Source organism: Amborella trichopoda, chromosome 6 (assembly GCF_054954075.1).
Source record: "Amborella trichopoda isolate Santa Cruz 75 chromosome 6, AtrichopodaSantaCruz75HAP2 v2.0, whole genome shotgun sequence".
Lineage (NCBI taxonomy): Eukaryota > Viridiplantae > Streptophyta > Magnoliopsida > Amborellales > Amborellaceae > Amborella > Amborella trichopoda.
In genome coordinates, this window is record NC_142341.1 from 358004 (window position 1) to 379855 (window position 21852).

The 21852-nt window shown below is 37.6% G+C and overlaps 2 protein-coding genes across 11 annotated transcripts in view; one reads left to right on the forward strand and one right to left on the reverse strand.

Moving 5' to 3' along the window:
• U2A' (U2 small nuclear ribonucleoprotein A) overlaps window positions 1–10273 on the forward strand; it is a 31389-nt gene extending 21116 nt beyond the window's left edge. The window contains exon 8 of the mRNA XM_011625210.3: window positions 9785–10273. Coding sequence (XP_011623512.2) covers window positions 9785–9790 — 6 coding nt within the window. The 3' untranslated portion in view covers window positions 9791–10273. The remainder of the gene's footprint in view (window positions 1–9784) is intronic.
• Window positions 10274–12126: 1853 nt separating this feature from the next.
• The window catches only part of DCL2 (dicer-like 2), a 36817-nt gene continuing 27091 nt past the window's right edge, over window positions 12127–21852 (reverse strand). For 8 of the 10 annotated variants that reach the window (XR_016057968.1, XR_016057967.1, XM_020667391.2 and 5 more), the window contains 4 exons: window positions 20077–20286; window positions 18412–18825; window positions 14149–14430; window positions 12127–12953 (listed from right to left, as the gene is read on the reverse strand). Coding sequence is in view for 8 of the 10 variants with exons in the window: in XM_020667391.2 (XP_020523050.2) it covers window positions 12606–12953; window positions 14149–14430; window positions 18412–18825; window positions 20077–20286 (1254 nt within the window). In the remaining 2 variants the exon portion in view is untranslated. The remainder of the gene's footprint in view (window positions 12954–14148; window positions 14431–18411; window positions 18826–20076; window positions 20287–21852) is intronic. The other 2 variants (XM_088869970.1, XM_020667392.2) reach the window with 1 other exon arrangement.

Consider the following 21852-nt stretch of genomic DNA (forward strand, 5'->3'; position numbering starts at 1 on the left):
TGATTTCTGTTAGGCATTTGGTTGTTAAAGAGTGCCTCACACCTAATGTAGGTATCCTTTGTGAGCATGGTTATTGTGGGGGTGTTTTCCTCATGAGAAATGCGTTTTCCAAGTTATGTGTGTCGGGGGCCTGGGAATCTGAAGAATCCAAGAAACAAATAAGGGACCATTGGCTAAATGGTGGAGGATGAGTCACCAAACAGCTACCTATGGGTATGAACGGTGGAGAATAAATATGGCAAGGGCAGGGAAGATTGGTTTGTGAAAATGCAGTATACTAGGAACATTTATCAGGTGCATGGAAGGGACTTGATAAATGCGGGCAGTGGAGAATAAATATGATAAGGGCGGGGAAGATCGGTTTCTGAAAATGCAGTATGATAGGAACATTTATCAGGTGCATGAAAGGGACTTAATAATTGCGGGCAGAACGTTGTGCAGGATATTAAGATTCAGGTAGGGAATAGAAGGGAAGGTTACTGGGCAGCAAACTATTACGGAGCACCCCAGCCTCTTTTTGGTTGCCTAGAATCCAAATGCAATAGTGTACAAAGTGGTACAAAGTTTCTGGTATCAGACTACATGGACTCCATGCCTTTTACTTCGGACCGGGCAGTAAAGGGGATTTTCTGTAAAATTTTTGTACAGAATATTCGATCTTCTGAAACATATGCTGTGGCCAGCAAAGTGTGGCATATTACTACCCCTCCAAATACACAGTGCTTCACTTAACTGATAAGGTGTTAATGTTGCTCAGCTAAGGTGCAGAGGTGTGGTTATTCCAAATATTTGTGTTATGCGCAAACGGGGGCCTGAAATAGCTTGCAATATTACGGATGACATGAATTGAGTGGAATGGTAGATGCTTCAATGTTCAAAACGAAGAAGAGAACAAGTTAAGACCATGGTCATAACATGGGCAAGAACTAAACCATAATTGTGGGGATACACAATGAACTATTTCGAAACAAATGGGTAGAAGTTGCAAATGGAAAATGTGTCGGAGAAGGAAAGTCTAGTACCTGGCTGCTGCCGCCCAATGACTGTTGTGCTGAATTGGAACAGAAGTTTGAAGGGGTAATCCAAGGGATGCAGGTGTTGAAGGGGTCATGAGAGATGATGACCAGGGTGGTGGAACATTACTTGGGGCCGTTGCATCAGTGCAATTCGGTAGAGGCTAGTTTTGGGCTTGTTAGGTGTAGAGACCACTCCCTTGTTACTTACGCTTTAAAATTTCAAATGCAAGTGGTTTTTACACATCTTTAGATATAGTTTTGAATCAAAATTTCAATAGGACTAATACAAACACTTTCCAACCTGATTTACAACTCAAAATGAGGGCCAAAAAGACCTCAATATAGCCCCATACACATTTCCATACATTTGAACAAGTGAAGGTTGTAGAAATACAATATAATGGACACTTTGAAATACAATATAGTGGACACTTTGAAAAATACAACACTACTTTCATTGAGTGTTACATCAAACACTTTACAATTACAACTTCCACTGCTGAAATACAACCTTCCACTTTGCAAGGATTCAACCACCGTGTGCAACAAAGACAAACCATGGGAAAGCCAATTCTCATAAGAATTGTTCAGGATTGCCTCCTCGGGGCTCAAACCACACCCCATTCTGGATCTCCACACCAAAAGCACAAGTGATCGGGTTGTTTTAATCCTCCAAATTGGGAAGCAATCCAAATGAGATCATTATGCAATTAATGACACTCCAATGGGGTTGATTTCATGATCATAAGATGAGTTTTGAAGAACTAGGTGGTACATGGGAAAAACTTGGCCAAAGTGGGCTCATATTAGGCCCTATACATAAGCATTCAAGTAGGCATGGTAATTGCTCAACAAATTGAACTTATGGCTTAGAGAGATATGGAATACCTTACTGTGAATGAGTAAACTCAGTTATATCCAGAGCATCGAAGATAAATTTTAGCTCCATTGGTGAAGAGTTGAGCCATAGTTGAACAATAGGTTTGTATGGGCAAAGGGGCAAGGTTAGAGATTTGGCCTAGGCTGGGTGCTCATGGCGATGGGGTATGGTCAAGGCAATGAACTACTCTCTCTTTCTAGGTGGGGCCTGCCTCTCTTTGGTTCTCTCTCTATAGTTTGGCATAGTAACTTTGCAATGGAATTGAGTGAGAAAATGGGACGAGGGCATCCCTATGTAGAGGTTTCGTGGGAGAGTGTGTAGAAGGCTCATTGGAGGATTAATTTGGACCATTGATCTTGGATATCTTTGAGGTGAAGGGAGGCTTTCCTCTAAGCCATTCATTTCTAGACTACCTATCATAGATCTAGGAGTGAGATTTAATACATTATTCCCAACTTCAAATTTCAATTCCAGATTTCCCTCCAATCTCAATCGTCACTTGTCAATTTTCAATTTTCAATTCAATTTTCATTTCAAATCAAAATTCACATTTTCCACAGTCCAATTTGTCCGTCATCAATTTTCTTTGATCTAGAGAGAGATTAAAATTGAGAGGTGCGTGCCCCTTCTGGATTTTCTTCAAGTGAAATGAGAGAAATAACGAGAGATTCTTTATTACCCTAGCTAATTTGCACATGGGGTGTATATGGGACAAATGAGAGTGTGAGAAGTGTCATGCAAGTGGGCTTTTAATTTTCCCACTATGCCACTTGTAGAAGATTCACCCATGTGCAAAATTGAAACAGTCACGTGCAAAATAGAGTGACCAATAAGAACAAGTGAACTCATGTGGGCTAACAAACAAGCCCATTGCTACATGCCCTTCATGGTGATAATGTTACCCTTGTGTCACCCACATGTGGTAGTGAAGTGAGGCCCACGTGTGGCCTGGGTCCTATGGACCATTTAGGCCCTTATATTATGGGTCTAGAAACAATATACCCATAGAATGACTGTAGTTGAGATGAGGATGTTGAGATGGATGAATGGAAAGATAAGAAGGGATAGAATTCAAAATGAATATATTTGGGATAATTTAGGTGTGGCACCAATAGGCAATAAGATGAGATAAAGTAGACTTAGGTAGATTTAAGAGGTGTGAGTTAGTTCAAGTGGAAAGCTCAAAAAGGGTAAGGGGTAGACCCAAAAGGACATGGTTGAAAGTAGTGAAAAAATATATGGGCACTTATAGCCTCACTAAGGTTATGACTCTTAATAAAGCAGAATGACAGACTAGGATTCGTGTAACTGACCCCAATTAGTTGGGAAAAGCTTTGATAATGATGATGATGATGTTTTGGTTCATGTGTCCTTAATTGTCATTATTTTTTTAAAAAAATTCTATTCCATTTTAGGCTTAAAAAAACCCAAAAATTACAAAAAATCATTTTTAAGTTGGTTTATCATTTTGAAATGGTTTGGACTTCCAAAAAATATCTGGAGGGAAATTAGGTACCTTTAGGAATCAAATTTTGAACACATGGGGTGATCCACTCGGCTTACTATGGAACCCTTGATCGCTTTCGTAAATTGGCCCAACGAAACCCAAGATCCATGGTCTTAAGCCGTGGCTCATGCTTGATCCATCAGAGTCAACCAATAGGTAGTTGGATTCTAGGATTCAAGTAGATTGTAGGTGCACCTCCATGGACATGTACTCGAGCATCATGTGGGGATCCTCTCTCAAGCACCTGTGCATGTCTCATACATGTTAGGTCACCCAGAAAGGGTGGCTTCCTAAATGTGTGTATTATATGCACATGCTGTAGGTTGGCTAATGTCCACATAAAGCCCATACACTGTCACAGAAGGACAATACAAAGTCCACAAGTGCCCAGGCTCTATATCAACCACAGGACCACACATGCCGACCTTGACTAGGGGATTACACTCAACCCTCGTGGCAACAATATGGTTGTCCCATGGACCAGGTTTTTGTGACTCAATAAATCAAGGTTTCAAAAAATGCTAGGCGTCCTAGGTGGGCACCAGAACCTCGGGCGCCCTGTGGTGCAAATACTTAGTTTTTTTATATATTTGCTATCCAAATGCACATATATGCAAATATTTGTGTCAAATTCTGTTATTTATTTCATTTGAAAATATCGCAAGTTCGCAACATACGTTTTTATATACGAACATATCACATGTCTCAGCCTCTCAGGTAATCAGGTTGAGAATAAACTTATTCAAAATTTCAAACCATACAAAACATTTGAAAGTCTAATAGGCTTGTAAGGTCTCCAACTCTCATATTCTCCATATTCCATATCCATAAAATAAACCATAATAACGTCCAAGTCTCCAACTCTCCAAGTCTTCAACAAACTGACTTCCAAAACTATTAAAAACCAGTAAACCACACAACGAAATAGTCTAAAAAGGCAAAAAAATTACGAACCACATAACTAAATAAAAATCGTCTAAAAGTCTAAAGCCCAAACCAAGATGGTGCAATAAAGTTACTACAAAAGAAGAGAGAAGACAATCAAGACATCAATAAGAATCAGAATCATCATCTTCATTGTTTTCATTTGCATCAGAATTGAGGCTGTCATCATCAGAATCATCACCCTCTTCAACATATTCCTCTTCTTCAGAGATTCTTCTGAATCTGCCTCCTCTTCCTTTATCTCCCTCCGTGAAGTACCAACAGAAGAAGTTGCTCAAGTGGCCCTCTTAGGATCAGAAGCTTGCCTCAAAGCCTCCTTGACCATTTCCCATGTCAAACCCTCCCCAGGGAAGACCTCCTCAGTATCAGGGTCACTAACTAGTCAATCTGAAGCATTTTCCATGTCTTTCGAAGAGATAAGGTCCTTCTTTGACTGGTTTTTCGTCTCCTTGAGCCTTTGGTTCTCTCTGACAAAAACCAAGTCATTGAGCTTCTTTTGCTCAAGCCTATTTCTTCTCTTTGTATGCACCTATAAGGAAAAATAATGCATAGGTAACTACTATGAGTCTATGATCTTCTTACCTTTTATGAATCTATATTACAAAATGAACTTATAAACAAAAGAAGCATTTAAAATTGTAAAATTGTAAAATACCATCTCAAACGAACTTCAATTGTGCTCACAACCAGAAGAGGTAGTTGTAAAACTCAAGATCCGTATAGCCATCTTTTGGAGGTTTGGAGCGCTACTCCCATGTTGTCTCCACCTTTGGGCTGCAATATGTGGGCAACTTTTATAAATAATTTAGGTATTTAACATTATTAGAACTTGAAAGAAATTATAAATTTATATTTTATAAAACAAAAGTCAAAAGAATACTACCTGGTTCGTGGTTCGTCTTTGTTTCTTTGTCTTAATGCCATATCTTTCCCAAATGACATCAAAGAACACTTGTACGAAATTAGCTCTTCAGTTGATATCTTATCTTGGATATGTGGATCAAGAACTAATTTATTAAGGCACCTATTAAAACCATCCATAATTACCCTTTTTGACTCAATATCTGCATCTGCATAAAAGAATTTGGGATTCAAGTAGTACCTCGCTGCATGCAATGGTCTATGGAGCTGCCTATCCCATTTGTCATCTATAATCACCCAAATCGGGGCATACGTCGCTGCATCATTGCCCAAATTCTCTGCAGTCTCATTCTAAGCCCTTTCCATTGCATCATATATAAAGCCTATGGAGGGCTTATCAGCATCAACTAAGCGCAAGACCTTCACCAAGGGAAGAAGTACTAATATAGCATGCTTCACCTCATACCAAAAATATTTCGAAAGACCAATATCTCGTGCCTTCTTTCCCTTGGCATCTCTAGACCACTTCACCTACTCCACTCCTCTGAAGCAAACATAGACCTTAATGCGATCCTTCTCTTATACATGCTTTGTAGACTAAGGTAGGCAGTGGAAAATCTAGTGACCCTAGGCCTCACTAGCTCTCTCTTTTTTGTAAACTTGTGCATCATGCTAAGGGTAAGTATGTGATTGTATATAAAGATTGTAACCTCTTTAGCCTTAAAAATAATTCTTTTAATAGTAGGCAATTCACCAATTGTCTCAAGCATAAGAACTACGCAATGTGCAGCGCAAGGAGTCCAAAATATGAGAATCCTGTTCTGTCGAAGCAAATGACCTGCAGCTAGCTTGGGAGCAGCATTATCTGTGACCACTTGTATTACAAGTTCCTCCCCAACCTTCTCAATGCCTTTATCAATGAAAGAAAATATATACTGCACATCATGAACATCATTGGAAGCATCAGTTGAGCAAAAAAACTGTACCCGTGGGACAATTTACTAACAAATTCATGTTACTCCTCTTCCTATCACTCCACATATCAGTCATTAAATAAACCCCAAATTTAGCCCATCCCTCCTTATGAGTCTTGAGATATTCGTTAGTGTACTTGATTTCTTTCTTCAATAGTGGCTCTCCAATCTCATAAGGAGTTAGAGCTTTCAAACCTGGCCCAAATTGCCCAATTGCTTCCAACATTGTATGGAAGCTATTCAAGCGAGCAGTGTTAAAAGAAATGCCCGCATGGTAAAACCACCAAGCAATATGCTGAATCACCCTGGCTCTATCTTCCTTCTTAAACCTATTTTCAATTGTCACTTGTTTTTTTCCCCTTTCCTCCCTTGCTTTTCTCAATTATTGTCTCTAGACTAGATGTAAAAAACTATCTATAGGCCCTTCGTACGAGTCTTCTTAGACCCAAAAGCTCTCTTGGTCTTAGAGCTCTGAGTACCAACTATGGCTACCTCTTCTTCCCCATCTTCATCCTCTTCTTCGGTGTCAATATTATCATAAAAAATATAGATCCTTGACTTTAATTCTGCTATATTCTTTTTTGTTTGCAATTTTTTTACTCTTTTCAACTTTAATGTATTCCAAAATTTCTTTCTTTACAAGATCTGGGACTTTCTTACATGGGACAACATCACCTCTAATACCGGCAACATGTTTCTTAAATCTATTTATGCCGACATTAGAAACATGTCTAAAAAAATTGCACATAATTTTATTTTTGTCATTCTTATCAGGGTTAACACAATATTTCCATCCGGGAACTCCATCCTTAGTAGACCCCACAGAAGACATCTCAAATTGGAAAAATAAAACTCAAATAAAAATTACAGACTGACGTTTTCTACCCAATCTCTGATCTTCGATGTTGGTTACCTCAATCGAGCTACGAATCAAGTCAAAAATCTTCTAATACCACCAATAGCACCCTAAAAATAATTTCAATGAGAAAAAAAAAACTTTTTTAATCCACAAAAGGTACTTTTGATTCTTAGAAATTACTTAAGATTCTCAGAAATGAGTTTAAGATTGAGGGTTTTTTGTTTTTTTTCACTTTGGAGTTCAAAAATAACCCAAAACTTATTTTATAAAAACTTGGGGCGTCAAAAATGGCCCCTTTTGCCCTTGTGGGCAAAGTTAAATACAAAACAAACGCCAACTGCTCTAGGCGCCCACCCAAAACTGGGCCCTGGGCGCCCGCCTAGCCTGCCCAGGTACAGCCGCCCGTGGAGGGGCGCCCAGGTCAAGGCATGCGGAAATTTTTTTCTGGGCGCCTAGGCGCCGGGCGGACCGTTTTTTGAAACTTTGTAATAAATACCATTCCCAAACCGCAAAGACCATGCAAATCACAATGATCCTATTTGGATCCATACTCCCATTGGTATAAAAATCTCATAAAGAAATATGGTGTCAAGGCCTTGAAGGCCACAAAAATCCAACATGGTCCTATTAATGGGTCGTAGAAATTTAATCCTAAGTGTTTGAGAAGGGGATTTTACTTCTGTGATAAACTCCTGTGATTGCTTGGCTGAGTGGAAAGGACAAATGCCCTTAAAGACTAATTAACATATTTGAAGAAATCGCTGATTTTCGAGTAGTAGAACTAAGTCCTAACATACTTGGAGGGTGTAATGATTGGGTGGACTGTTTCGCCAAAGCAGGACTTTCAAAGTCATCTTAGCGATCAATTTTTTTAATAGATACATAGGATAGGGATCATTGATTGAGATGAGGGGTATGCTCATTATAGATTTGGGTGACGTCATTTGTGCACATGCATAGCTTGCTGGTCTGAACTTCTGTGAAGAGATTTGAGCATATATGACACAGTTTTCTAATTTTTTTATTCAATGAAATTTATTTAATGTTAGAAAAATGTCTTTTCCGTATTGTAAACAAGGAAGTAGATGTCAGATATTAATATTGACTTCGAAAATTACTTGAGAACCAAAGTTTCATGTACCACATTCGGTTAATGTGGGAATCTACTTTTTTTTTTTGAGAATGTTAACCTTTAATTAGAAAAAGAGGAGTACAGAGTAAGAGAGTCTTAGGCTATCCACAAAGCGGAAGCTCTAAAACAAAAACAAAAGAACAAAATCAAAAGGCCTTCTTTTTTAAGGTTACATTAATAGCAAAAGAAACCCACAAAAAGACGCTGATCCCAAAAGACATGCTAAGTTCCGTCCAGCGAAGCCGCTTCTTTAGCTAGAGTGTTGGCTGCCTGGTTTGCTTCCCTCCATGTATGCCTCCAAGATACGTGCATATCCTTGCAAAGGTGGTCAATCTCATCAAAATAGTGAGCCTTGAACTAGGGGGGAAGTAGTATTTCCTGGAATCTCCCTCAATAATAATGGATTGTATCCTGAGAGTTGAACAAGATTTAGTTCTTCCAAAAGTGCTACCGCCTCCGCCTCCATGGAGTCGGCATGGCCGACGGATTTAGAGATGGAGGTCACTGTAGTGCTGAGGTGGTCTGTAAGGATTGCTCCTACACCCGATGGCCTATGATTTCCAAGGGAGCACCTGTCGAAATTTAGCTTGAGAAGGCCTTGAGTAGGAGGTTTCCAATTTGACGCCCGAGGTCAGCGTATGCAACTATGCTGTAGCACAGCAGCCCAATCCTGGAAAAAGGCTGACGTGGGTACCCCTTTTAAACTTTGCTGATTGGTCGCCCAAAACACGACTGTGGATGTAAGCTGGGCAAAGGTGTTATACCCTAAGTATTGTCCCCGGAATATTTTATTGTTACGCTCAATCCAAATTGTCCAAATAGAAGCTGCCACTGAGGATTTCCGAAGCAAAATCCCTGTCTTAGGCCAAGGGAAGGGTTGTATTGAGGAAAGAATGGACGGTACACCGGCAGGTAGCACCCACTGGATTTTAAAAAGGCGAAGGAGTTCCCCCCACAGGTTAAAAGCATAGGGGCAGTGCAGGAACAGGTGGGCATTGGTTTCCTCATCTGCGAAGCACAAAACGCACTGGTTGGGTTATGGAATGCCTCTTCTTTGAAGTTGATCAACCGTGAGCACCCTCTGGGAGAGGGCCAGCCACATGAAGATCTGGATTTTGGGGGAAGCAAATGTGGACCACACCTGTGCGACTGTTGAGGTGGGAGCAATTGGGAAGGTGAGAGACTGCGTTAAATTTTGGTAGAAAGAGGAGACCGAGAAGGTCCCAGAGGCTGAGGGAGTCCAAATGATGGGGTCAAGATTGTGGGAATCTACTTGAAAACTGAAATAAAGGAAAAAGGTTCTACCCATAAAAGGCATTAGGATATGGACACTGTCTGAACTGTCTCTTGTGCTTAACAACACTAGAAGAAATGATTCTATATCTCTATTTGGAAAGCATTTACTTAAATGCAGCGTATGGAATTTTGGTAGGTCTACTTGTCATGGGAAATGATTTTCTCTGTTATCTATAATTCTATAATTAAAGGAAACTGGGTGTCGCCTATACATTTATGTCCATGTCCTTCCATGTGACTGGCTTCATTATCTCGAGCCTCTCTGATTTTGGGTTTGTGATTTATAACATATTCTCTTTTTTGTCTTTATTCAGGACTAAAAGGGGTTGCTGGTTACTTGGTCTCTCTTATGCTCTGCCGAGCTATCCAGTTTCTACATGCAGGGCTTTTAAGTGCATTTGCCAAAGCATTTCTCTTCCCCAGGAGATTGGGAGGGTTCCTTTGAAACCTTGCTGTCCCATTGGCAAAATCGAATTTTCGATGGTTAACGACATATCTGAGTAGCACCAATTTCTAATCACTGGTAACCAATGATGGGTTTTGTAGTTTTAATGTGTTAGCATGGGTACATCATCCCCAAATCCTCCATCAGAGTATATGCTTCTGCCATTGCTTTGCCTCGGCTTTTTGAAGGGAATTGTGAAAATCTGAGTTGGAATATACTTGCCCACACACCCACATAGTAGTGCGACAATTTTTCGTTTTTTTTTCCTCTAGTTTTATATTTGTACTAATATATGTATAGGATTTGATACAGTCAAAATCGATTTGTACTTTTACGAGTTTACTTCCGTTTTCATAAATTTGCTTAAACTCACTCGACGCCCTCATCATTTTATCACAACACCAAACTTTTATCTTTTTTTAGGTGGGATTATATACAATGAGATCATTTACCTTTGATACAAGTGGGTCACAATTATTTACACCCATTCAATATGAAATCGGATAGTATGGATGTGTCACAAAGTTCGAGAAAATTTCTTCTAAAGTTTGAGCTTGGTCAATGGAAGAAATGCAACCATCTAATTTCACATCCAATGGTCAAGATTAATCTAATTTCATTGGATACGTTTCACTAAAGATAGAGGTCTCATTGGATACGTTTCTTTTACCGGCACATGCCAGTCTTTTGGGTCTTTTAGCTCTCTAAGCAGCGAGGTTTAGGATATGCAACAGAAAGATAAATCACTCCCCATTTCTGTTTTTCACTCCTAACAAGATTTTCCAATTTATGACTGTTTTTGCTGTTACTTTTCACCGCATAATAACGAAGTTTGACGTGTGGCTAAGTGATAAAAGTGTTTGTTTGCATGTTAATATTAGCTTCTTGAAGGAAATCTTATGCGGATGGAGCTGTCCTTTTCTGGAGCATTGGTGGAAGGCCCAAATACGGTTTTTTCCTTGGACAGCATTCTGCTCTAACTACAACATTAGACTGCCGATACATGGGAGGATAAGATCTACAAATTTAAAACCTCAAATTTGAATTTTTACAAAATTTTGGGTCCTAATAATCGTCCTGTTGGGTCTTTAAAAGGCTATACCCACGGTTTCAATAAGTAGAATCCACTATCACAATTACCGTCATCATTCACGTCTTATTCTAACTATTTGGTATCGGAAACACAATCTATTATGTTGCTACGTTATATCAAAGGCCCTATCTGCAATCAAACATGTGGTTTACAAGGAATGCTCCAGCATAAGAATATAACTTAGATTTAGGATTGATGAAAAAAAATGTAACAAAAGCTTTATACTAGCTGCCTTAACCTAACATGACCCTCTGTTATCTGGGCTTATCTAGGCTTGGGATTGACCATGAAGGAGAAATCTGCTATCACAATAAACATTGCAATTTGGGTTACAACAGATCTCTCTCTTTTAACATTAGCAAGGACCTCATTGATATTTTTTTTTAAACTTGCTCTCTCGATTGAATAACACTATCGATCAACCTCATCTTTCTCACCACTACACAACTAATAGAAAGAGAACCATGAGAGTAATCAAGAAACTCTCTAGAAGTGGAAGTTTTAAGCAATCTAAAATTCCATGGAATAATCGCCTAGCAGCTCCTAATTGGTTTTGGAGGCCCCAGTCAATAATGCGGAAATGAGCAGCCTTCTTGTTTTCGTAGAATATCTCTGCTACGAATACTTCCAAGCAAACTTCTAAACTTTGCTCAAATTGCTAGATGTGCATGTTATGCGGCGCTAAATCTTATAGCACTATAGCAAAAGATCAAAACAGAACAATTTTCTTCAGACTGAGTTGAGAAATGATACATCCCAATTGCTCAATTTTACATCCAATAATCTAATGTTTCCGGGACTTCTTTTTTTCAGGTAGTTCAGCAATAGGAATTGAACTTGAGATGTAGCTTTGCTCGGTGTCAACTGCCACGCACTTGCCCAAGCCCAATTCCTATGTTTTTGTGGCCTTTGTGTATGGAAGACTACGGTCTCATTGTATATAATCCCAATAAATAATTTTCCGAAGCCCTTGTTGGAGAAAGACATACAACCTCTAGATTCAACACGTCTCCCGGCACTACTTCGGATTTTCTTTTGATGGTTTGAACAATGCATTACATAATGTCAAACAACAATGATAGATTCAACTAGACTAGGATGCAGAACCTATGGACAACTTAGCAAAAACAATATTAGACAGACTTTCTATTGCTCATTAAACGAAGATACACACTTTTTCTTTACATGGGGCGGGATACCTGGCCCCAAAAACCACCCAACAAATAACATTTATTGCATATACAGCAAAAAAGCTTCACAAAACCTGTATGTTGTTGCGAGGGACACCCATCCAGCCCTAGCACTGATTCTTGATCTGGATGGATGGTTCGGAACAAAAGGACACATCAAAACGCAATCTGCACATCTGCAAGGACTTCCCCTTGTAAAATGATCCACAAGTTGACTAGAATAAACCACTAGATGACTGGATTTGGGGATCTAGCTCGACAATTTAGGTGTTCGCAACTGTAATAAAACCTCGAGATTCAAAACCCACAGCTGAATTTTCCCACAGATCCACCAAAAAACATAATCACATAAATTCTTAGCAAAACAGCAAAGTGGTTTATTTTTCACTGCACAAGCAACAGCAGGGTCAGAGTCCAGGAATACTGGCCTTCATAGTCTCCAGTAATGCTTTTGCAGCAAATTTTTTTGCCATCTTTCTGTTTCTTGCAGAGCAAGTATTGCTATAGGACACTCCATCCACTTTCACAGTGAATGTAGCATAAGTCAAACCATCTGCAACTGAAAATGACTTTTCCTTCTTATATGATCTTTTCGAACAGAGTTCTTCAAGCTCCCTCACGGGTTCGATCTTCACTGTTTCTAGAGTGACCAATGGTTCTAATATAGGTCTAATGCTTCTCCAGACTACCTCCTTGTTAAAGCCAGAATCAACCAGAATGGCCCCAGCTATTGATTCGATTACATCTCCAAGCACCTGTAAGAACCCAAATTCTTCTGTATGAGACTTGCAAGGAAGTAGAAAGAAAACTATATTTGTTGACTAATAATTATTACAAGGAGATGAATATGAATTAAAGCACATTAATTTGTGTTGCTCTCGGACCATATGGCCGAAGTACCTTTCTAATACAATATATGCATATAACCTAATAATTGTCATGAAAATTTACAGAACAAAAACAAGATAATGTATGATAATCATAGTGGTAAAAAATGTTTGATTGAAACATAACTACCAAGAAAGCAAGGTAACCACATAAAAAGAAATCAATCAATGCACAGACACACACACACGATTGATGTCGTTAACTACGATATGTGGCAAATCTAAGGGGCTGTGATCTTTCTAACTATTTGTCAAAAGGGGGATTACAAGGGAATCATTGTAAACTTCGAAGTTCAGAATGACTACGTTATTGAGAATCAGCACCACTATCAACAGACGAAAGATACCATTAGCTGCATTGTTGAGGAACTGATTAAGTTCATCTTGACATCAATGCATCCAAGCTCAGGAGAAGCAACCACTTGGGCAGTGTTTTGCTTTGTGATTAGTTTTACAAGTTTCCTTCCTGTAAGCACTCTGGAAAGAGAAAGCTACCATAGAAAGCAGCCTTTCGAACAAACTAATTTCTGACTTTGATACTGCATGTATATCAGAACTCCAGGCAATATCAAAGAAGGGAATTTCTGGCAACTGACAATCCTCCCTTGTCCAGTATCATCTTATTGGAAGCACCTCATTAGTACACGTATAACACCTAGTTGAAGTCAAAGTATAGAAATATCAAAGGGCATTCCCAATAAGGTCATTTACTTTTTTTGGCATATCAACTTGTTCGGAAGTGTCAGGTATATTATAGGCCCTCATCCAAGGTATCAAGCAAAGTAATGAAACCCCAAAAGTTAATAATGTGGATTGGAAATACTCAAGAGAACAATTAGCACCGACAGGTGGAATAAAAACAGTTCTTGACGTAGAGAACACTAGAAAAAGAAATTGGGAAAAATCCCCACTAGACACCATTATAAATTTTTTTTCTACAGCAAATATTCAGACCTGAAAACATGAAACAGCCACAAAGAGAATGCAAACCCGTATGTGACTGGATTATAATGTTCAACAACCACAAGCATAAAACATTAGAGAAAGGGGACAGGAAACTTGCCTTGGGAAATTCTGTATCAGCTTCCCACCCAAACATTGATGCTGAAAGAGATAGGTCCTTTATGCACTTAATAGAGGATGCAATTTGTGAGTGCAGCTCACTTGATGCATAGAGAATGTGCTTATGCAAACCAGCTTTAACTGCTACATGTGCATAACAATAATTATTCACAGAAGCAGACCTGAGATCTGTTAATAATTGTGGAGATATTCTCGGATACATGTTGTAGAAGTGTTTAGTAAGTAGGTAATCCAAAACTGAGTCTCCAAGGAACTCTAATCGCTGCAAAGCAAGAAGAAAATTTGAATTTTAATACAAGGCTAGAAATTATATTTTAAGTACGACGCAGGAAAATTATGCCTAGCATTATAATCATCACCGAAATGAGAAGTCCAAACAAACAAGCTATTAATAGAATTATAAAGGAAAATTGTTTCATACAGGTATACAGATAGATACATAAGAAAGATTATAATGACATAATGATATACCAAGAAAGAAGTTCAGATACCATTAAAAGAGATGTAACATACCTGGAAGGGATTTACATGAAACAAGGATTGAAGCACAAAAGGTAAAGCAGAAGGGAAACACACCAAAGCAGAAGAACACCACGACTAAACTAGGCTGAGAGGCTTAGAAGAGCTCCTGGCTTCAAGATTGAACCTACATGGCCTTATATAGGCATCGGATTTCAAATCCGGACTCCAAAATTAAAATAACAAACCTAAGTGGCCGACAAGATCACATGGATCCATGTGGGTACAGTGTAAAGTTACTGACATGAACAGTGACATAAAGTGGGTATAGTGTAAAGTTGCCGACATGAACAGTGACATAAAGTGGGTACAGTGTAAAGTAGCAGACATGAACAATGACATAAAGTGGGTATAGTGTAAAGTTGCTGACATGATTGCTGTCATGAACAGTGACAACATCCTTATCTTCTCATAGCGACAGCATCCTTATCTTCTCAGTCAGCATCCTTATCTTCTCAGTCTGTATCGTAGGCTAGGGGTAAGCCATTTGAGTCATAGCTAGGAGAAGAGTGGTTGGAGGGACTGTGAGAGGGTCCGGTGCAAGAATCATCACTAGAGCTGGTGCTTGGCTGTCCATCTGGGGGAGGAGGATTATCAGCTAGCCATAGATGTAATTGATGAAGGAGTTCAACTTCGAGAGGGGTCTCATCATTCCATATTGTTATTCTTGAAAACACATCCAAAAGAATCCATTATGGCTGGATTTTGTTAATGTAGCACATAATATTTTTCAATTCTTTCCAAAGATCAGTCTGAAACATCCAAAAATTTAGGAGATTAGAATCATACCATCCAATGGTCTGGATATGGGGATGTTGGGTAATGAAGGCATGGTCAGGATAATTCTGTGGTTTCAGATCTTGATGAAAGGCTATAATGATATAGGGTTTGTGGTAATAATCAAAAGATTCAGTCCATTGATTATAATGGTAATGCTTTAAGAGAAATTTGTAAAAGTTGAAAGCTCTTGGGTTAGGGTGGATATAATTATTCCATTGTAAGAAATGACAATGTCTTAAGTAAGACAATAGTTTTCTTACATGAAAATTGAAACAAATATGGTTGTTTTGGGTAAGATACCAAAAGAAACACATGGCTTCTTTAGACATGTTGTAATAATGTCTGGTTTGGAATAGGGAGAGAAATGGATAATTAGGATGGCATCAAATTCCTTGAAAACATTCTCCATGGTTTCTGACTAAAATCTTATGCATTTTTTGTTGCATAAATTCATTTCGTGCGTCCATTGTTTTGGAATTCCCTAATGTGCTTCCTACAGTTAAACAAATTCAACAGTTTTTAGGAATTGTAAATTATATGTCCCCTTTATTCCTAGACTTTCTCTTTCACTAGTCCTCTTTATCTCCTACTGAAAAAGAAAGCACCACCATGGACTAACAAACAGACTGAGTGTGTTCTTAAGCTCAAAGATTTATCTCAAAATCTTCCTCCCTTGAAAATCCCTTGTAACGGAAAATAGATTTTACAGACAGATGCTTTTGATGAATATTGGGCTTGTATTTTGCTTGAAGAAAAAGAGAAAGATAGAATGATTTGTGGATACAAAAGTGGAAAGTTCAAGGAGTCAAAACAACATTACCACTCCACATTTAAAGAAATCCTTGCTGTAAAAAGAGGAATTGAAAATTTCCAATTTCATCTCATAGGACATTCTTTTCTTGTAGAGATGGATATGCCGAGTTTTTCAAATATGCTGAAATTCAAAAACAAAATTCTTCCAAATCCTCAATTACTCAGATGGGTAAACTGGTTTTCCTAATGGAACTTTGAAGTCAAACATATTCTTGGAAAAAACAATATTTTAGCAGATATGTTTTCCAAAAGACGAAAACCAGAAGAAAATTCTTTTCAAATAGTCCCTTTCATGGGACCCATCATCAAGATTGAAGAAGATGAACCAAGAGAAATTCCTAAAGAAATTTTTGACATCATTCTCAACAAAACAATAGAAGCACGAAATGAATTTATGCAACAAAAAATGCATAAGATTTTAGTCAAAAACCATGGAGAATGTTTTCAAGGAATTCGATGCCATCCTAATTATCCATTTCTCTCCCTATTCCAAACCAGACATTATTACAACATGCCTAAAGAAGCCATGTGTTTCTTTTGGTATCTTACCCAAAACAACCATATTTGTTTCAATTTTCATGTAAGAAAACTATTGTCTTACTTAAGACATTGCCATTTCTTACAATGGAATAATTATATCCACCCTAACCCAAGAGCTTTCAACTTTTACAAATTTCTCTTAAAGCATTACCATTATAATCAATGGACTGAATCTTTTGATTATTACCACAAACCGTATATCATTATAGCCTTTAATCAAGATCTGAAACCACAGAATTATCCTGACCATGCCTTCATTACCCAACATCCCCATATCCAGACCATTGGATGATATGATTCTAATCTCCTAAATTTTTTGATGTTTCAGACTGATCTTTGGAAAGAATTGAAAAATATTATGTGCTACATTAACAGAATCCAGCTAGAATGGATTCCTTTGGATGTGCTTTCAGGAATAACAATATGGAATGATGAGACCCCTCTCGGAGCTGAACTCCTTCATCAATTACATCTATGGCTAGCTGATAATCCTCCTCCCCCAGAAGGATAGCCAAGCACCAGCTCTAGTGATGATTCTTACACCGGACCCTCTCACAGTCCCTCCAACCACTCTTCTCCTAGCTATGACTCAGATGGCTTACCCCTAGCCTACGATACAGACTGAGAAGATAAGGATGCTGTCACTGTTCATGACAGCAATCATGTTGGCAACTTTACATTGTACCCACTTTATGTCATTGTTCATGTCTGCTACTTTACACTGTACCCATTTTATGTCACTGTTCATGTCGGCAACTTTACACTGTACCCACTTTATGTCACTGTTCATGTCAGTAACTTTACACTGTACCCACATGGATCCATGTGATCTTGTCGGACACTTAGGTTTGTTATTTTAATTTTGGAGTCCGGATTTGAAATCCGAGGCCTATATATGGCCATGTAGGTTCAATCTTGAAGGCAGGAGCTCTTCTGAGCCTCTCAGCCTAGTTTAGTCGTGGTGTGCTCTTCTGCTTTGGTGTGTTTCCCTTCTGCTTTACCTTTTGTGCTTCAATCCATGTTTCACGTAAATCCCTTCCAGGTATTTTACATCTCTTTTAATGGTATCTGAACTTCTTTCTTGGTATATCATTATGTCATCATAATCTTTCTTATGTATCTATCTGTATACCTGTTCATTTAGATATACAATGGAAACTAAAAACAGGTGTTTCATCTAAAAACAATGGAAACTAACGGTCCAAATGTTTTCTTACTAGAATTATTATTTTTAGTTTTTAAAATTTATTTATTTTTTTATATTCATGATCCCCATGTTAGAGATTACATGTCCTTAAAAATTAAGTCTTAAAATCCATCTAAAAAATTGATTTAATAAGAGGCTCACATTTTTACATATGCGGGCTTGGCCGCATAGAAACCAGGTCCAATTATAAAACCAAGAAATTCTAATCAATGCAAGAGAAGGTGATGAAAACACCAAGAAATAAACAGGCCTATTGCTCCCAAATCTCGAAGGATTGGGGGGACAAGAATGTGTTTTATGAGTTTTAGAAAACAATATTTTCAATCAAAGAGAAGACACCAGTCATAAAAAATTAATGCAGCAGGATGTTCTGACGCTTCAAACCTGATAACTTGCTAGAGTATCTTCAACTTGATATGATCCGTGAGTTAATGCCTCCACCAATAATGAACAGTCATGAAATTTGTATTTCAAGAGCGTCTCAATGAGACTAACATTCACAAATCTCTCAGGTTGCAGAAGATGTGGCCTCTCAATCAATGGATCCTTGAAAATATCAACCTTTATACCCATCCAATCCATAAAAAGTAATGCAGCTTGCTCACCATTTGTACTAAGGAATGCGCCAATTAATGCCTCCACAACATCAGCAACTACTTTGGCCTTGAATTTCTTCTGTCCCTTAACATACGTTTTCTTGGAAGACAAGGAAAAGCTTTTGTGGTCCTTATTAGTAGGTAAACAATCACCAGGACTACTCCAAGTTTGAGGATCAAAAGATTCATTCCTGATATAACCCTGAGAAGATAAACAATAACAACCAAATTACAATAGGAGAGAGCATAATTGTTATGAAACAGTGGTTGGCATAGCAGAACCGTAGTATAGACCTCAAAGCAGTTGTTTCTTAAGAATCTTCTATACAAATGTTAGAAAGCATCATAAATAAAGGCACAATTCAATCACCCAATTACATTTTGATAATTCATAACCATAGTATAGACCTCAAAGCAGTTGTTTCTTAAGAATCTTCTATACAAATGTTAGAAAGCATCATAAATAAAGGCACAATTCAATCACCCAATTACATTTTGATAATTCATAACCATAGTATAGACCTCAAAGCAGTTGTTTCTTAAGAATCTTCTATACAAATGTTAGAAAGCATCATAAATAAAGGCACAATTCAATTACCCAATTACATTTTGATAATTCATAGTTCCCCAACACAATTTGTTAAAGCAAATATCGCACTACAACTCAACAGTTGAATATTAACCAATTGGATCCAAACTCAAGGGTATAAGACTTGCAAGGGAACCTTAATTGGTGAAAGCATGATCATAAATACTATATAGGAATTTTACAACATAACAAAATAACATAAGGAGATATTTTTCAGCAAGAGAAATTTGAGTAAATGCCATTGTTGGTCTGACTGAACTGTAAAGGTATTTCAGCCAAATCTTTCATCCTTTAAGGCTTATTAATTCACAAGTTCATATGAAGACAGTTTTGTGACTTTTGTCCAATTGTAACTCTATGCTGAACATATAATGAGAATAGCCTGTGAAGGCTACTAGTGCCTCTGGCTCTTGTTGCACAACACACTTTCAAATTCACCCACCTAAGGTCAACTTGATGTTCCCATGGAAGCCACATATAGGTCTAAGGAAACAGTCACATGTCACAATCAAAATAAAATAATAACTAATAAATTAAGGGGCTTGTGAATCCAAGACTTGTTTTGGAAAAAGTGAGTACGAATCAACCAAAAATCCAAAAACATTCAAGAGAAAGAGGATCTTATCAAGCACTCCAATACAAAATGAAAACTCATTTCAATACACAAAGTCACAAACTTCCCCAACTTTCCATATTCTTGAAATTCACAATATTGAAAGTTACTCGATACAGCTATTTGAACATCATCTGAAAATTATGAAGCATAATAATAGACTTTTGTGAAAACATTGAAATGAATATACAAGCTGCAGTAAACAGATATTATGATTCAGAACTTTTATGCAAGATAATAAAAATGAGTACCGATAGCTCACGATCACATCCAAGCCTGTAAAGGGTAGCATTTGAAACCATCTTGTCCTTTTTTGAACTGAGAAGGCCCTCGTGATGGTTTTCATAAGTCATAAATAAATGTTGACACGCCACAGACTTTAAAAAAGAATCACCAAGAGTCTCCAAAGACTCCAAAGAGAATTCTTCTTGGCATTTCTTAGTCGTAAGACATTCCAATACCTGTTTGAAAGGACACAGAGATCAATCTGGAAACTAGAATATCAACTTTCTTAAGCAACAAAGTTAAGTAAATGGATTCCAGTCTTCAGACATACATTTGAAACACAGAGAGCATACAGCAAGAGAGCAAAGAACAAATTATTTACCAATAAAATAAGTAATAACATCCTGAACATGCTTTTACAAAATGATGAGCAACTAATAGACGATTGCTTATGACATGTCGCAACAATATCATTGATAACAAACTGATCCATACCATGCAAAATGCATAAAATTGTATGAATACATCCTAAGAGAAAATTGGAGTAATAACACCTCACAACAACAGGCAAGGTAATTATTATTAGAAATAGCACGTGAAGATTTATCAAGAAACATAAAAACAAATGAATACAATGTCATTAAGTATTGGAAAAACGGAGTTCTGAGAAAATGATAAGAGTTGATGGAGGAAAAAAATACATTTATTTTTAATTTCTATTCAATTTGAAAGGATGCATATTTTGATTTCGTTTTAGGGTGTAATTCTAAGGTTTTTTTAGTTTTTAGGAATTCTAGGGACTTTATAGATATTTTAATTAAAGTTAGGGAGTTTCGTTTCAAATTATATTTAAGTTTGGACCTTTTGATCAAAAGTTAAATTGTATGAACAAATATTATCCAAAACAATAATTTTTCATTATAAATAAAGGCATGAATGGGCTGGATAGTCATTCATGTATTCTTCTTTAAGAAAAGAAAGACTGTCTTATATGAGAAGCCTAAGGCTTGAGCTCCAGGTGGGAGAAAACCATAGGGTTTCTCCAAAATTGTGTGCTTCTTGCTGATTTTTCTATTTCTTCAAGTTCTCCTACATCACATTTGCAGCAGACCCTTGCAGGCAACATTAATATCAGTATAGAAACATCATGATGAGGAACATCTTATAAATAATCTTGCAAATCCAAGCCTTGCCAAAGAATTTTCAAATTTGTTGCAAGTACTAGAATAATCTTCATTCTCTTTCAAGACTATTAACACTTGGTACATGCATAATATTTATTCCAAGAAACTTTCTCATGATCATTTTTCTTAACTTCATGCCACTAATTACTTTCCCATGCCACGACGCTAACACTTGTGCAGATTATAGAGCAATGTCATTCATGTGAAATGAGACAATTTGCATAAAGGGGTTAAACAACCATTGGCTAGTAGATCTAGAATGCATATTCTTTGATACCCAATCAGCATCACATAGTTATCTAGAACATGTGTTGCACCTTGATAATCCAAACCATATTTAATGGTTCCCTTTAAGTATCTAAGTGCTCTACTTAACTCTTTCCAACTCTCGTGGCATGGATTACTGGTAAAATCTACTCAATTTACCTACTGCATGCACTTATCAGTCCTTGTACAAATCATTGCATACAGGAGACTTCCTATGATTCTTGCATACTTTTTTTTAGCAACAAAATAACCTTTATTACAACCCAGTCGTTCTGTGGTCTATAGTAGTAATGCTGGATCTGCACTCAAGATGGTTAAATTTTCTTAGTATCTTCTTATTGTAATGAGATT